The sequence below is a fragment of the Tachysurus vachellii genome, chromosome 20, assembly GCF_030014155.1.
Source record: "Tachysurus vachellii isolate PV-2020 chromosome 20, HZAU_Pvac_v1, whole genome shotgun sequence".
Lineage (NCBI taxonomy): Eukaryota > Metazoa > Chordata > Actinopteri > Siluriformes > Bagridae > Tachysurus > Tachysurus vachellii.
In genome coordinates, this window is record NC_083479.1 from 14,490,115 (window position 1) to 14,507,036 (window position 16,922).

The 16,922-nt window shown below is 40.1% G+C and overlaps 1 protein-coding gene across 3 annotated transcripts in view; it reads left to right on the forward strand.

Moving 5' to 3' along the window:
* The window catches only part of pam (peptidylglycine alpha-amidating monooxygenase), a 67,675-nt gene that overhangs the window by 32,498 nt on the left and 18,255 nt on the right, over positions 1-16,922 (forward strand). For 2 of the 3 annotated variants that reach the window (XM_060896707.1, XM_060896708.1), the window contains exons 12-15: positions 1,801-1,904; positions 3,262-3,455; positions 4,846-4,908; positions 14,502-14,801. In XM_060896707.1, coding sequence (XP_060752690.1) covers positions 1,801-1,904; positions 3,262-3,455; positions 4,846-4,908; positions 14,502-14,801 — 661 coding nt within the window. The remainder of the gene's footprint in view (positions 1-1,800; positions 1,905-3,261; positions 3,456-4,845; positions 4,909-14,501; positions 14,802-16,922) is intronic. The other variant, XM_060896709.1, reaches the window with a different exon arrangement.

Genomic DNA, 16,922 nt, shown 5'->3' on the forward strand with positions numbered 1-16,922 from the left:
AGTCTTGATAGGCTTCATTATAATCTATCTTTTTGTGAGATCATATTTGAAAATCCACGTTTCATTCCCGTTAAATAAAGCTAAAAATAATGAGTTAAAATTCAGTTTTTCCTGCCCTTGAGCCACCAGGCCTTTTGACAGCCTTGCCCTGATCCACTATTCAGACTTCACTTACAGTAATGACCACTTTCTCAATGCTGCACATGGACCAGATCTAAAAATCTAAAATGTAATTTTAAATATTAAGTGGATTTAAAACGTTTCCACTTGCTGTCACGCATTTTGCAGAATTTCAGTCATAGCTAGGTCCTGTCTGGGGGAAAAAAAAAACAGTAGAAAATGTAAATCCCTTGTATTTTAGGTTCACTCTTTGTATTTGCACGGTGATTGTGTTAGGGCCTGTTAGGCAGCACTATTTCATGCAAAGGTGGATGTCTCTTAGATGGAGAGCTGTTCTTGTTCCAGCAAGAGTGCTGCTGCAAACTCAACAGATCTATCAATATTTAGACAGAATTGAACCTTTATTTACAGGGAACATTCTTCCTCAAAGCACATTTATTAAGTTTACATTGAAATCTTTAGGATGTCCTTAGTGATTATGGTGCTTTGCCTTTGGATGACGGTGTATTTCTGTTCTTCCTGTGAGAAGACACGGGGGTTTAATGCTTCACACAGTAGCAGACTGCAGCAGGAGAAAACTGCAACCTCAATGGCTCCGATCCTGTTAAAATAGATCTGACAGCAGTGTGGCCTAAATACTGAATCTGTCTGTGTTATTCTAGGAAATCTAAAACAACATTGGCTTCCTGAGGTGAAAAACAAGTAGAAGCTTGTGTTTACATCAAGAAATACTCCCACTTGTACAGTATATTCAAAACAGGATCTATAGAGCATCTACAGTATAGGAATTTACATTTTCTCTCTCTCTCTCTCTCACATATTTATATAAATATATATGTGTAATATGTGTGTATAATAAATATTTATATATATATATATATATATATATATATATATATTTATATATATACACATATACATATACATATACATACATACATTTTCTACCATTTATCCGAACTACCTCGGGTCACGGGGAGCCTCAGGCGTCATTGGGCATCAAGGCAGGATACACCCTGGACGGAGTGCCAACCCATCGCAGGGCACACACACACTCTCATTCACTCACGCAATCACACACTACGGACAATTTTCCAGAGATGCCAATCAACCTACCATGCATGTCTTTGGACCGGGGGAGGAAACCGGAGTACCCGGAGGAAACCCCCGAGGCACGGGGAGAACATGCAAACTCCACACACACGGTGGAGGTGGGAATCGAACCCCGACCATGGAGGTGTGAGGCGAACGTGCTAACCACTAAGCCACCGTGCCCCCTATATATATATATAGGGGGCACGGTGTACAGAGTACTGCTACAAATATATATATACTCAGCTCAGCGGTGCTTCCCTGACTTTTTCTGCTTTGACTGCACTGACTCCAACAATACGAAAATAATTTAATTCCCCAGGTTTTAAATTAATCTTACCTCAACCATGAAATTGCCTTTACCTTCACAGAAGAGATTCTTTTCTCGTTTACTTTAGAAAAGATGCACTATGCCTAAAAAAAAAAAATCCAGACATTTCATATTTCTCTTTCCTGAATTTTTAGTTTTCTTAACACTGTGTTGTCTGCATGGCAATAATTGGCCAAACATTGTAAAGTGAGTAGACGGTCTGTGCCTCACTGGCATCTCTTGCTCAAGTATAAGCAGCAGCTGTTTGTTTGTTCCAGGCCTTTTATCCAGCCAGCAATGCCATTGACGTGAGATATGGAGACATCCTAGCTGCCCGCTGCGTTTTCACAGGAGAGGGAAAGACCTCTAAAACAAAAATCGGGTGAGTTTATGCCGGAGTGAGTAATTTTGTGAATTTCCTTCTCTTTTTTAAGCTCTACTGTTATTTCATACAACAGCACTGTGTTTACGTGGATATCTTCATGTATGTGATGCATTAATCCACAGCCCTCTTCCACCCCTTTTTTATTTTTAAATTAATTTATTATTATTTTTTTTTATTTGTTAGCTATTCCTGTAAATGAGGATGTGAGTAGGTTTATAGGTTTGTGTGTGTGTGGCAGAGACTGTGTTTTCCTCTCCTTCATACTGTGCTTTTGGACTCTTGTCTTAAGATTCACATCAGCCAAGTGTGTGACAGGTGGTCATTAGTGCTGCTCGTTGCCCAACCCAGTGTGGCTCCCTGTCACAGCTCTTACTTGGTTACTGTGTGTGTCTATTCTGTGTGTGTGTGTGCACTGTGTGTGTGTGCACTGTGTGTGTGTGCACTGTGTGTGTGTGCACTGTGTGTGTGTGCACTGTGTGTGTGTGCACTGTGTGTGTTTGCAGAATCGTCAAGCACAAAAGAAAGTTGTCTCCAGGGTAACATTCATTTTTCATGATTCTCTTTTGTGACTGGTTCTACATGTGTGTGTAGGGTGTGTTTGTGTGTAATGTGGGTCTGCCTCGCCATTCTTGTTGCCATGGCGATTTGGGATGTGCACAACGTTGACGTCAGAGTGCCATATAACGCACCCCATGGGAAACAACCCAGAGTTCCAGTCTCTCTCACACACACACACACACACACACACACACACAATCACACATCGTCTTCTCTTTGCAAGGATGTGATGCTTTAAAATGCCAGTCAACAGAGTGAGAAGTGACCATGTCAGAAAAATGATTCAGAGTTATTTCATGTTGCTTGAGCTCAGCTTAAATACCGTTCAGATGGAATAAGATTTTCAGGTATATGACATCATGCCTGCTACATACACCTCATGTTAATCCAAACTGATATTTTGACCTTTATTATATCCTTTGCTGTTGGGTTTATGGCGTCGTCGTATTGTGTTTGATCATTAGAAGGTCACATGACTAAAAGATGTACAGTTCAGTATACCTAGACTAGGAATTCAAGAACTTATCTAAATCTCTGTGAACTTTAATTCGTGACTGTATTTTATTGTTCTGTACTTACAATTTGCTTTCAGTTAGGTTTCTTTATAGAGTGCCTTTATAATAAAATGAAGAAAAAGAGCATGACCGCTTCCCTCTTTACTCTGTTAAATACTGGTCAATCTTTCCAGATGTGCAAAAACATTCCAACCCCTGTCTGAATATGGCTTGAGTCACAGTGCAAAGTGATGGCTCGATTTCATGCAGAGATATGTCTGATGGATATTTCTTCTCCTCAGTGGCACTTCCAATGATGAGATGTGTAACTTCTACATCATGTACTACATGGACAGCAAGCATGCTGTGCCTTACATGGACTGCGTGGATCATGGCAGCAGCAGTCTGTTCAGAAACATTCCTGCCGAAGCCAACATCCCCATCGCAGTCAGCCCGGACCAGATGATGTCTATGAGGCACGGCTCAGAGCATAAAGGTACATACAGACTCTCCTCTGTGTTATACACACTTTTACGTCTTTCCTTTGTGAATTTAGTAGTAGTTGATTCCCAAACACTTTCTATAGGTCCTTTATGGAAGGACAGCTTCCAAGTTTTTGGACAGTACGATGACCACTTAGACACTCCACCAGGGACTTTCTGTCATGGTCTAATAATTGTCTTGTACAATGAAAGTGACCCCCGGAATCGTTGACACCTTTTATGAAAATGGTTGTTGTAAATGAAAATCGCACATTCATTCATTCATCTTCTACCGCTTATCCGAACTACCTCGGGTCACGGGGAGCCTGTGCCTATCTCAGGCGTCATTGGGCATCAAGGCAGGATACACCCTGGATGGAGTGCCAACCCATCGCAGGGCACACACACACACACTCATTCACTCAATCACACACTAGGGACAATTTTCCAGAGATGCCAATCAACCTACCATGCATGTCCTTGGACCGGGGAGGAAACCGGAGTACCCGGAGGAAACCCCCGAGGCACGGGGAGAACATGCAAACTCCACACACACAAGGTGGAGGCGGGAATCGAACCCCGATCCTGGAGGTGTGAGGTGAACGTGCTAACCATTAAGCCACCGTGCCCCCTGAAAATCGCACACAATAGTTCAAAATGAACACTGAAACAGTAGATACTATTTTCCTGTTGATCTTTGTTCTTTAAAGAAAATCATTCATGATTTTAATGCTTAAATAAAATAATCTTAATAAGTCTCTCAAAGATCCATGTGCCAAAATGATCAAGAAAAATGTATTTATGTCAAAGAATATCTGGAATATAAAATCAGTCCCTATACTTGGTCATAAATAGAGCATCTAACAAGACGATCCAGTCCAATACACATGGTTAAAGAAACACAAGATCTAAAGACCACGATCACGATCAGGAGTTTTCCGGAATTGAATCCTACGGAAAATACGTGGTTTGAGTGAATTGAACACATGCACAAACCTGAGAATTGTAGAGGAGCCTCAAATGTTCTGCATAAAGGTTTGGACAGAGTGGGCAAAACTTTGCTAGATATTTTGCTGTTATTTTTTACAGGGCATGCCTCAAAAATTTATGCATTCATTTCTGCTCTTTTTTATTCAAGGAAGGCATTAATTCTGAATGGGATTGTTTGTGTACGAAGTTTTCAGTAAGGAAGCAGAAAAAGCAAACCCTTGCTGGTTTGGAGAATCCACGTTCCGTTTTTTCTTTGGCTTTTAGGAAAATCTCTTTAAACAGAATTCTCACGACAGCAGATTTGGAACGTTCACTGTGCAGTTGCCTATGAATCACTCCTGCTCCGATTTCATTACATGCGAATCAGGCTCATTTCTAGGTCATTTGACGGTTTCTATCTTCTCGTTTTCAAAGACGGAGAAGACGACACCGTGCTCCAGCAGCCGAAGAGGGAAGAGGTGGAGGTTCTGGATCAGGGTGAGTAGACCTCGAGAGTGATGACAAATTACTGTGCTAATGAGAAACCGAGTCTGCCGATGATCATAGACTGAACTGAAACACATCACTAATGCTCTCTGTTTAAAAAGCCTAGAAAAGGCTGCTTTTAGTAACGTCTCAAAGAATCAAGTGTACTGTAACATCACAAGGTACAATTAGAAACAGAAAAGATAAATGATTCTGCAGTGTCTATTAGCGGTTATTCATCTGTGAAGCTCTCGTTAGTTCTAGTGGTGCTCCTTTCTGCCTGCAGGCTGTAAACCCAGTTTAAGTGACTACAGCTTTTTTTTTTTTTTATGCCCAAGGTTGATGTTTAGAGCAGTGTTGCCCTGGTAACCGCTCTGGTATGTGAAGATGCAGGAATTCTCCCCGAGGAGCTTCTTTTTGATTTTTATTTTTCTTGCTCTCTGGGGTAAATCGTGACAGATTGGTGTCACGTTCACTGTTGAGCTTCTTTAAACCTAGTTGTGTGTAAGGATTTGACCATATCACTTTGAGCTTTAAGGTTTAGAAATGGGCAAGTAAAGACTAAAGGCTCTCTTTTTATCTATTCCTTTTTTTAAAATCGAATTTCACTCTTTTCCCCCTTTCTCTGTTTCCCAGCTGAGATAGAGATAACTAGAGATAAGAGCGGAGAGAATGCAGATCAGGGCAGTGCGCTTTGATGTTGGGAAGCCGGCGTCTGAATCGTTAACTGTTTCAGGACGCAGGCCTTTAATCCTTGCACACCTGCTGAGAGCTCACTCCAGGCCAAGAACACCGCAGCATCACCATGTAATCAGCATAACAGGGAAGGCTTCTGATTGCTTGTTGCTAATGCGGCAAAAACTCAAGGACGTCGCCGCTGAAACGGAATTTATGATGAAGTAAATGTACTACAACATGGGAGCATATTTTTAACACTCCTAATAATAAGCCATTTGCATGTTACCAGGATTATAAAGATACATACACCATAGGGACAGAAAGTTCCACAAAAATATTCCGCTTTTGTTAGTGTCTCCAAAAATGGGCAGGTTCGATTAAGTCATGTGTCATGACCTCACTTTGAACTGCAGTTCAGCTTATTTGATAGACAAGCTGTTAGACCGTAAGAGAGTTGAGGAGAGTCTCAGCTTCATGGATCTGAATAAAAACAGCTCAGTGTGAGCACAGCATTATGTGCAATTTGCAACCATAAAAGCCAACAAATAAATATTTATCAGCAAGGTGACTGATTAACATAAACCGCCAGTGACCTTGAGGTAAGATTAAAAGCACCAAAAGTGTGAGTTAAGAAAATTAAACCGTCTCGGGTTTATCAATGCTATAAAGTACAGCACTAATACTGCTCTAATATAATTCATCTTTTCTCTACAGGCAAGCAAACACTATATTATACAGCATTTTTATGTTTGTTTTTTGCCTTGCCCATGATTGTCGTCGTTTCAACAACAGGAATACAAGTTATTAAGATGTGTTCACTGCTGTTGCGCACAAGTTGTCAGATATGTTCTTTGTTTTTGAATGCAGTGATGTGACTAACAGCCATGACACCTAATCCAAATGTTACTGTTCAATAGTAGCCTCAATTCGAATTCCCTCACATATACGGATTAGAGATTTCTGTAATTTCAGACGATCCGTGGAAAGCAGTGTGTGATAAACTGCCACCGGCTGAATGCCGAGTGCTGCTCTTATCACTAAAGGAGCATGTGCCTGTCCTCTGAGGGTAGAGAACGTGTTGGCCTGCGGATCTATAGAACAGGGCCAGACTTTGCCCCGGGTGCAGATTTCACTAGTGGCCCTTCTGAGATTCATCCTCCATTTGTGTTGCATGTTTTTCTTTATAAATACTCCATTTGTTATCAGCAGCAGCAGAGAGAGGCCTGGTACAGTACATGCCAAGCAATATTCAGCCATTGACATACAGTACAAAATGGACTGGGAGAAACTGTTACAGGAGTTTCTAGTGGATTATGAGATCGAGCTGGAAACTGTGGAAGAACTTGTCAAAACTGAGATTAAACCCTCTTCCGGCATGAACGTCAATCATACCGATGAGTCATTTGGTTATGGAAATGAGATTTACAGATTTGAGTTTGCTTTGTGATATTACTGACTTTTAAATATTCTTCAGAAATCAAGGCTCGACTGGTGGCAAACAACGACAAAGAAAAGAAGATTAATAGTGAAGTTTTCCCACTGAAATTTATCTCATGACTGGTTTACTGTAATCACTGCCATGCCAGTCATCCCATATTTAAGATAGGTGGACTTCAAAAGAAATACGCAGACTACCGATTGTCCTAATGATCGTCACAGACAGTGTTCGGTTCTCACAGTCTGCTGAAGACTCAGTGGCTTTTCATAAATCTTTGTGGCAGAATTAAAAGACGTACTTTAATTTGGTTTTACCCACAGTTATATTTTCCTTTATCTTTTTTCATCTTGATTTCACATATGTGTTAGATTGAAGCTCAAATAGCTTTATATTTAATTAATGCCCTAAATACAGTAGAATGTAATATAATATAATGTTACACCCTTCATAGTTCAGACTGTCCAGACTGTGCAATGTTATTTGCTATTTATCCACCAGCATAGTCTAAAAGTCTGTATTTTATTCATTTTTTTTATTTTTTTTATTTTAACATTCTCTTCTTTGTAGTTTCACTAAATTGTTAGCATGCATGGCCATTGATGCATGCGCTGCCATTAAAACTAATTTTCTGTGTTTCACACTCAGTAGGTGACCCTGTGAGGAAGATCCGCCGCAGCGCCACGCACAGTTTAACATTAAATGAGATGTGCCTAGTTTGATTTTCGAATCTTTTAATTTTGGGGTTTTAGTCACCTCCCGGGTGGCTCCAGAGAGCTTATTTTTTGGTAGTGTTTTATGATAGACAAACTCAAACAGGATTCAGATAGTCTTCAGTTCAACCTAGTGGATGGGAAAACGAAAAAAAGCTCAGTTTTTGTGTGCCCATGTTGGATTTAGCTTCCCAGGCCAGTACGCAGACAACAAAACTAGTGCAAAGTTCATTAAAAAAAAAGAAAAAAAGTTGACCATCTTATTAAAGTTGCATAAGAGATCCAAATTGTTGTTGTTATCTTGTTGACACATTTCGCAGATCCTCACCTACACACCCAACGTCTCTTGTTCTCACGGTCACCTTCTGAGTCACAAACTGTAACACTTCAGCCGCAGTGGGCAGAGATAGGATTCTGAGAGTCAGTCTGTACACAAGATCTTGGCTAATGCTTACAACATCCAAGAGATTCTCTACATGCTTTTATTACACCGTGGAGTTTTCTTTCTTTTCTTTTCCTCACAGAGAATAAATCCTGTCGCTCTCCTGCTACCCTGTTTAAACAGGCCATACTTTTAGCAAACGTGCAAATCCAGACGTTAGCTGAGTCCTAATCTACTTTTTTCATGGTTCATACAGAGTATCATAGTTTGCGATTATATGGCTGTATGTTAAACATCATCATCGTAATGTTTCATACCGTGATAAGGATGGAAGTTAATATTATTAAATAAATAAACAGCAAACAGCAAATTGGATGATAAAACTGACACACACACACACACACACACAGTTATATCACTTGTTATCAAATCCTCTAAATACTTCTTAGAAAATCCAATATTATCAGGCAAGTCTAACACTTAATACAAGCGCTGTATTAGCCAGAATTTTGTTAGGCACATGCATTGCTAAAGGGCTTCTTCTTACTTCCAATATGTTTCACTGCCAAACAGATTTGCTCTGTTGCCATGGCTCCTCCAAACCAAAGAGTCACGGACTATAAGCTTGACAGCCTCATTGGTCAGCAAAGATGTAGTTTGTGTCTGCCTCCATTGGCTGTCACCTATTTATACATCCTTCTGTGACACTTTCTCTTCCCCTTGATCAGTGCACATACTGAAGTCATTCGGTGTCCGAGCATTCGGATTGTCCTTCAACTACGCTGACATTGTGCTCACTTAGAATTGATTCCTCTTGACAGCTGCAGTTTATTTCACTTCTTTTGTTACATTACTCTAGAGAAAAACCCATCTGGTTTCCTAAACCAATAACAAGGTTAACAGACTCTGAAGATCTCTGTTTGTACAAACAGTTATCTCAAACCTGGACAGAACAGACTTAAAAGAATGCATTCCTGAGATTTGGACTAATTCAGTCAGCGTCTTGCTTTTCCAATGGCGATGAATCAAAGATGCTAAGTAATCTCTGAGGATTAGAATAGATGCAAGCCCATCTGCCTTTTTTGCTTTGTTATTGCCCAGCACGTCCTAATTAACTTTTCACAGAACAGGATTACTGAATAACTAATAGAAGCTGCCTTCGTGCAATATTAAACCCCAGCTGTAACGTTCACTGCAGAACAAGATTAGAAAGAGAAACCTAGATAACTGTGGTGTTAATGTGTATGAAAAATGTGCTTTGAGCTATCTTTCATGACTGCCTAGTAGCTACATTCATTGCCTCCTTTCTCAGGTATTATTTAGGTTCTTTACTGTATATCACTGCAACAACAATTAAGGTATCAGTGTCATGTCTTTTCTCCGTTGTGCTGAAAATAGATCATCAGTAAACAAAGCCTGGACAGTGGAGGTCCTCTGAACACTTTTCACTGATGGATTTCAAGACAGGGCTTGATGAATCAGGAATAGTTTCAGGTCTCGGGCCTCATTCAGATGATATTATGATCCATCTCCGGTGATTAGGTCTAAAGTGGACAGCTTTAAATACCTTTGTAATGGGAAGAGCCATGTGTCCTGTTGTACTGTATCCTGGCAACATTAAATCACCAGTATCACCAGATTCATGGTTTCCATGTGAGATTGAGCTGCTTTTGAACTATCCAACCATACTCGTGATATACATAATGTGCTGATTTTAGGCACTTTGCATGTATTATATTAATTAAATCTCTATAGCGAAATGTGCATTCCAGCCATGCAAGGTCTCCTCTCAGCTGTGTGCTTCTTTCCATTCTCAACATGAGCTCTGCTTATTACTCTCTAATTTTTTTTCCCCATCTAATTTTCTAATTAAAGTGTTTTCAAAAATAATGACAAGCAGACTTAACAAGCCAGAAATGCGAATAAACATCACCCAGAGCTTGGGTCATAAAGAATTCATCTCTCGGTTATTGAATAAACTCAGCATGTTGGGTTATGTGCATAACAGTGTATGATCAGTTATCCTAAAGCAGTTCCCCTGTTCAGTTCAACACGTCGCTCTGAGTAGCTCTTTAAAGGTTCATAGACTATGAACAAAATTGATGAAATCAAATTAACCAAATAAACCTGTTAAATTTCATTCCAATCAAATTCATAGTCTTATTTCCCCTTTCCGGTGTTGGACCGATTCTGACTCTTGGATAAATCCATCAATCGATACACACAGCTAGCACCAAGACCCTACATAGAAGCGTTATTTGAACTTAAATGTATCAGCACAAATTGAAGTAGTTTGGATAAAGGATAAAGAAAATACATGGCAGATTCATTCAGCTTGGAAACTGCTGTGGATTTGACAGCATTAGGAATAAAGCCACGAAGCTGCCAAAGCAAAAGCGCTGAATGAAAACGTCCTGAATATATCCACGAAGATGCAGGATAAGTGAGCTGTAAAGTACTGTATAATATTTCCCATTGAAACTGCACATGAATGGCATAGAAATACTATTATTTAATCACAAAGAGCAATACAATATCATTTTTTTTTTCTTACAAAGTCTTAGGGGGGGGGCACGGTGGCTTAGTGGTTAGCACGTTCGCCTCACACCTCCAGGGTTTGGGGTTCGATTCCCGCCTCCGCCTTGTGTGTGTGGAGTTTGCATGTTCTCCCCGTGCCTCGGGGGTTTCCTCTGGGTACTCCGGTTTCCTCCCCCGGTCCAAAGACATGCATGGTAGGTTGATTGGCATCTCTGGAAAATTGTCCATAGTGTGTGATTGCGTGAGTGAATGAGTGTGTGTGTGCCCTGCGATGGGTTGGCACTCCGTCCAGGGTGTATCCTGCCTTGATGCCCGATGACGCCTGAGATAGGCACAGGCTCCCCGTGACCCGAGGTAGTTCGGATGAGAGAGACTCCATCCATCCATCCATCCATCCATCTTCTACCGCTTATCCGTGGCCGGGTCGTGGGGGCAGCAGTCTAAGCAGGGACGCCCAGACTTCCCTCTCCCCAGACACTTCCTCCAGCTCTTCCGGGGGAATACCGAGGCGTTCCTAGTGAGAGAGACTCAGTCTTTTTCAGTCTCGCTGAGGCCATCAAGTTATGTGTCATGGGACCTGTAAGTAACAGTTTGCTGATAAATAACAGGATTCATGTGAATGAATGAAATCTGACAATAATAACTGATAGGTCAAGTCACTAAACCTGTTGTGTTCAATCAATTAACTCGAATCTACAAACATGCGGCTTATGTGAATTTAAAATGATTTATTGCTAAATACAACTGTTCGATAAAAACTGTTCGATATTGACGTTTAAAAAAAACCAATCACACAAAAATAGCTTTTTCAGTTTGGTATATGGCAATATGCTATGTAAATAAATGTTGCTAATAATATAACCCCTTCATTTTGTCAAAGTAACTCTAGGAGGAAAAAAAGGTTATACTCCTGATCTAAAATTGTGTGTTTCTGAGACTGGAATTTGTGGGTATGGTATGGAGGTGATCTTGGGAGGTTTTTGGTAGATTTAACAACTGTAGTACTGACTAAATATGATCGTAGTTGGTCAGCAGAGTGGCATCAAGATGCAAGAGAACCTGTAGTTGTGAACAGTTAGTTAGTTAGTACAGTGGTTTTAACATCTATAAACCCCTGTTAAAAAACTGCAAGTTTTGTAAAGTAAGAAATGAAAGCAGCTTCAGTTAGGTCTGATACTTTAAAGCCATTATTGTGAGACAGCAAGAAAAAAAATTCTTGGAAAAAATTCTCCATATTATCAAAAACATTGATCATCTCCTCCTGAAGCCATTCCTTTATTAAGTTGGATTTATAGATTGGATTAGATTTGAAACTGTCCATGATTCCTTTTGTCTTATCTCTGACTCCAGTTCAAGCTGAAGAGCAGCAGCTCCATAGCATATTGCTTCCACCACCGTGCTTCTCCATGGGGGTCATGTTCTTTGGGTGAATAGTTGTCTTGTTTTTGTGCCATAATTATACGCAGGAAGTTCTCATCATACTATAGCACATTTCACCACATGGTTTCAGGTCATTTGGGCATTTTCCGTGAACAGTGTCTTCTGTCTAGCCATCTCATAGCACAGCCATGTGACCTCCTGTCTCATACCCCAGACATGATATTCCTTCTTTCCAGGTATTCTTTTATTCCACTCTCCTGCTCAAAACCGCTGAGACATCGAGATCCTATACATGCATTTATTAGCTAATTGCATACATTGAGTTGGATAAATTAATCTGACAAAAACGCTGATTGATCTTTTTATGGGGTTTATCAATATCACTAGAATTTATCCATCACAGAAAATGCTATATTAACAGGGGTGTGTATACTTTTTATATCCATTGTATCTGTCTTTGCTGTCCACTTGTGATGGTAACACCTGAGACGGATGTTAAAGAGTGAAAGAGACCTCAGATTCCCTTGTAAAGGAACCACTGGGTGCTTTTAAATTAGACGCACGGTCAAGTTTAAATCATAAAATGGGACAAGGTGGAGAAGAGGCTTGTAAGTCTTCCACTTTAATCAGGCTCTGAGAGAAGTTCCAACTCCTCGAATCATGCTTTCAAATAAATTGGGTGATGCAATTCTTTACCCTTCCACACATTTGATGGACAGCAAATAAAAAAAAGAGTTCGTTATGGACACAAACCATAAGCAGCTCTGATGCATTAACTAATTACATTTTTTTTTTACATAGTCACAAAGAAGCTCTTACAGAATTAATTTGTAGTCGCAATCAAATACAAATCCTAATGCTAGGTCAGTAGGTCAAGTCCTAATAATACCATGAACCTAAAAGCTTAACTAAATGCTAATTTATTTGTTTTTGTGACTCAGACTGCATACAGAGAATAAACTTGCTTAGATTGTCTTGTGAGAAAGAAGTAAAATCGTTGATATTAGACAATATGGTATTGCATTCGATGCACAAAGCTACAGATTGGACTTTTCGATATGGCTCAGAGGCTTTTCCCCGAGATGTCGTCTGGCCCTTGGCTGCTTGTGACAGTTCGAGCCGTAGGTGAGGATGGGGGAAGAGGACACGTCTGAGTGTGACTGCACCACTGACTGTCTCCACAGCAGCTGTGACACTCATTATCTCCAGGCTCTTAAGCTCACGGCTGGACAGCTTGATAAATCACTTGCTATATTTGCCTTTGCTGTTATTAGGACACAAATCCAGGCGTTGTCAGACGGTTTGTTTCAGCGTGTTTGCTGGCCAGCCTCTGATTGATGGGCTTAATAAATAAGAAGCGGCCTTTAATCGTACATCACAGGGGGTGGGGCTTTGGGCCACAGTGCTTGTTCAGTGGAAATGGCCAAATCAGTAAGTGGAGGTGATTTGTCTAGGAGGAGCAGTGGGATAAGGTTGAAGGTGTAGATAGAGTATGTACTGTATATACAAATAAACAAATATTTTGAGAGTTAGTGTAGTTCTTCACCGTGCTTGTGATGATTTGTGTTAATTGACTGCCGATTTCAGGTGTCCCCTTTAAATGCAGTGCTAGTGGTGCAGTAGTCATGAAGCATTTGTGGAGCTTTGAAACATGGCTGGATGAAAAGTAGTGTTTCTTAATGACGAGCTGACCTTTTCTTGCCAAATGACCTGTCATCTAGCGTGCTGAATACAAAGTAGTCTCCATAGCAAAAAAAAGGACATACATATTCCCTGGACTGTAAGAATACAAATTTTTAGGGCCGTGTCAGCGAATAAAGCAGTAATTAGTCTGGTTTGGAAAATTGATGAGTAAATCTTTGATTTCCTGAAAGATTTTCATCGATCACGAGCACAATTGCTCATTAAGTGAAGTGATTTTTGTGATGGATAATTATACGATGGTACAGTGAGTGAGTATATTCAGTATATATTATATAATATACTATACATAGACTATACAAATCAAACCTCAAGATACGTACAGTTACATAAATCATTCATTAATATTTTTACATTGTATTTTGGCAAGCACATGTGAAACTGAACTGAATTGTGATGGCTATGAAGATTTATAGTAATTAGTAAGGTTATTCGATCATTATTGTAATGGTTAGAAGTGATGCATAGTGAGCCTGGAAATCCACACGGTGTGCGCAACACATATATTTCATGCACATAATGTCCTTAGCAACACTGAAACGCTCTCACCCTTACAAAGAGATAATTAATCCTGCTTATCTCCATCACTCCTCGTTTGCTGCGTACACTGCTGTACATCTGTTATCCACTATCAGAGATACTAGCAGTCTGATGACACTCCCCTGCAGTTCTATTCATATGGACCATTCTTCCTCTTCTTCTTCTTCTTGTTCTTCTTCTTCCTCTGCTTCTTCTTGCTCCTCTTCTTTGTCTGTCCCCTCTATTTTTCCCTGTGCAGGTGACTTCTATTCCCTTCTCTCCAAACTCCTAGGGGAGAGGGAGGACATTGTCCATGTGCATAAATATAATCCCACGGAGGCCCACGCGGATCTGGTGGCCGAAATCGATAGCATAATGCAAAAGAAAAACCTGGGCTGGCGCAGGCCCAGGCTAGGCTACGCACACAGAGACGGTGCAGTTCTGGTGAGGGACAGAGTGCACAAGTTTCATCAGTTAGAGTCCACTGTAAGGCCTCCAGGGACCAAGACTGTACCTGCCAGACTGCCAGGCTCAGGGGTGGCAGTGGCCAAAAAACAAGGTGGGTCTTGGTGTTGGTTTACATGAAACAAAACAAAACAGGAATGGTGTTGTTTCTCTTGTTCTCAAGTCCATGTGAATGCTTTTCTTTTGACATCCATGCCTTCCCATCTCATTGCTGTCATTTATCTTTGGTTTTGCAGACAGTGAGGTCACCCTGTAGGATTGCAGAATGTGGTGTATTGTATTAACTGGGGACAAAAGACTTGGATGACTGGAAAAGATAATCTTTTGGACCTGCAGTGCTGTGTCATCACATTACAGACATTAATCTTAGTGAGAAAATCCTTATATTGGGAGGTTGTTCTGAAAAATCTGGGCCATGTCCACAGGCCCTGTAACGGCCGAGTTGTGAGGGGGGGAAAAAAGGCATTTTAATGTGAGCCTGCACTTGTCATTTCCCCTGTTCAGCTTTCCAAAGGTACCTATACGAGTTGTGTCACTGTTTGCAAAGTCCGACTTTCCCCTCTCTTACACTGCGTGGTATCCTCGGCTGTTTTCCTTCATAAAACATTTTCTTCTTTTTTCAGCTCTGAAAAAGTTTTATGCTCAAGGTCTTGACGGTTTCACCCAAGCAGAGCCATTTTACATCAATATTTGCCATTCAGTAGCAATTGTATCTGCATTAATTTTCTGTTGGTACAATCCATGATTTTTTAAAAGTCGCTACTCCAGATGTCAAATTCCCTGCAATGTCACTGTGTGTCTATTGGATCTCTGTCAAGGTGCTATTGATCAGCACGTGGGATCTAATTACAAATCCAGAAAGGAGTGTGTGTGTGTGGGAAGGGGGGGTGTTGAAGGAGTGAAATTTCATGCAGTTGCTTGTAACCATTTGGAGGAGAAGCTGCAATGTTTATTCTAACTCCAGTCTCTGTAATTGCGGTTCTTGTCCACGTCTTGCTGGGGAAAATTCATGAAGGCAGCTTGCTTTTGTTTTTGTTTTGTGCCCTTGACTTTATCACAAAGAGAAGCGAAGCTGGCAGGAATACATACAAATCAGAGAGAGATTGTTTATAGCAGGTCGGTTATAGATCCTGAAGACAAGATTACACCAGTACGGATGACACTGCAAATCACTTTCGAACAGGACCTTTAGATTTGTTGCACTCATCTCATGACCATGCATCCTCTGAGCTTATATATAAAAAATATAAATCATATCAGACCTATATTTTGTGTCAGCTCCATCCATAAGACCCGTGTCTTTACTTTTTTGATAAATTTGTGCCTCTGTAGTACATTTAAAACCATCGTTACCACAGACTGAGCACTGTAAATCATATTTATTGGCATGCTTATACTGTTTTTTGTGCCAAGCAAGAAAAAGTCTCATCACACACATCAGAGCATCTTCATTTCTGTGCGTGTATGAGTGTGGGGGCGAGAGAACGTGTTTATTAATCACGACGCTGGTTTGGAATAGGCATTGCTATTGTTTTTGGCTCACAGTGATTTCACACTCCATTACAATTTCATGCCATTCATAGCAACGTAAAGCCATTGGGTTGCCGGAAGAAGTGCAGTACAGGGAAATAGCCTGCGATGAAATATCTTAAATAGTTTGCCATTTTGTAAATTTCTTGTGCAATTTATCATTTATCATGGTGTTATTTTTTATGTCAATTACATTTTCAGGGCAAAACAATAAAAATGATATTTGTATGTTATTTGGCGCCATCTGAATCGTATTTATAGTCCTTACACTTTTTTTTGGCAATCTCCTAATTCCTAGGGCATTTTCTCCATCTGTTTGTCTGTGCAAAGCGGTCTTATATGGCCATGTCATCCGGTTATAAATTCTTTGAGCATTTTTATTTATATTTTCCTGCTCCCATGGCCATCTGATCAGGACTCATATTCCTCACTAGAAATGCATGTAACGGAACATGAACACATTTTATGTTTTCATGCAGAACTGAAATGTCTTTAAGTACCATTATATGAATTTCTACAACATTTATCATGATAACATGATGGTGTATTGAAATCAAAGTATCATGAAGTTTTCTATTTGATGATATCTTGATTTAATATCTGAAAATCTAAAAATGGAAAAAATGTTGTTTATTACAAATGTCATTGTTTATAATGCCAGTAAACATTTCAACATTTTACTATG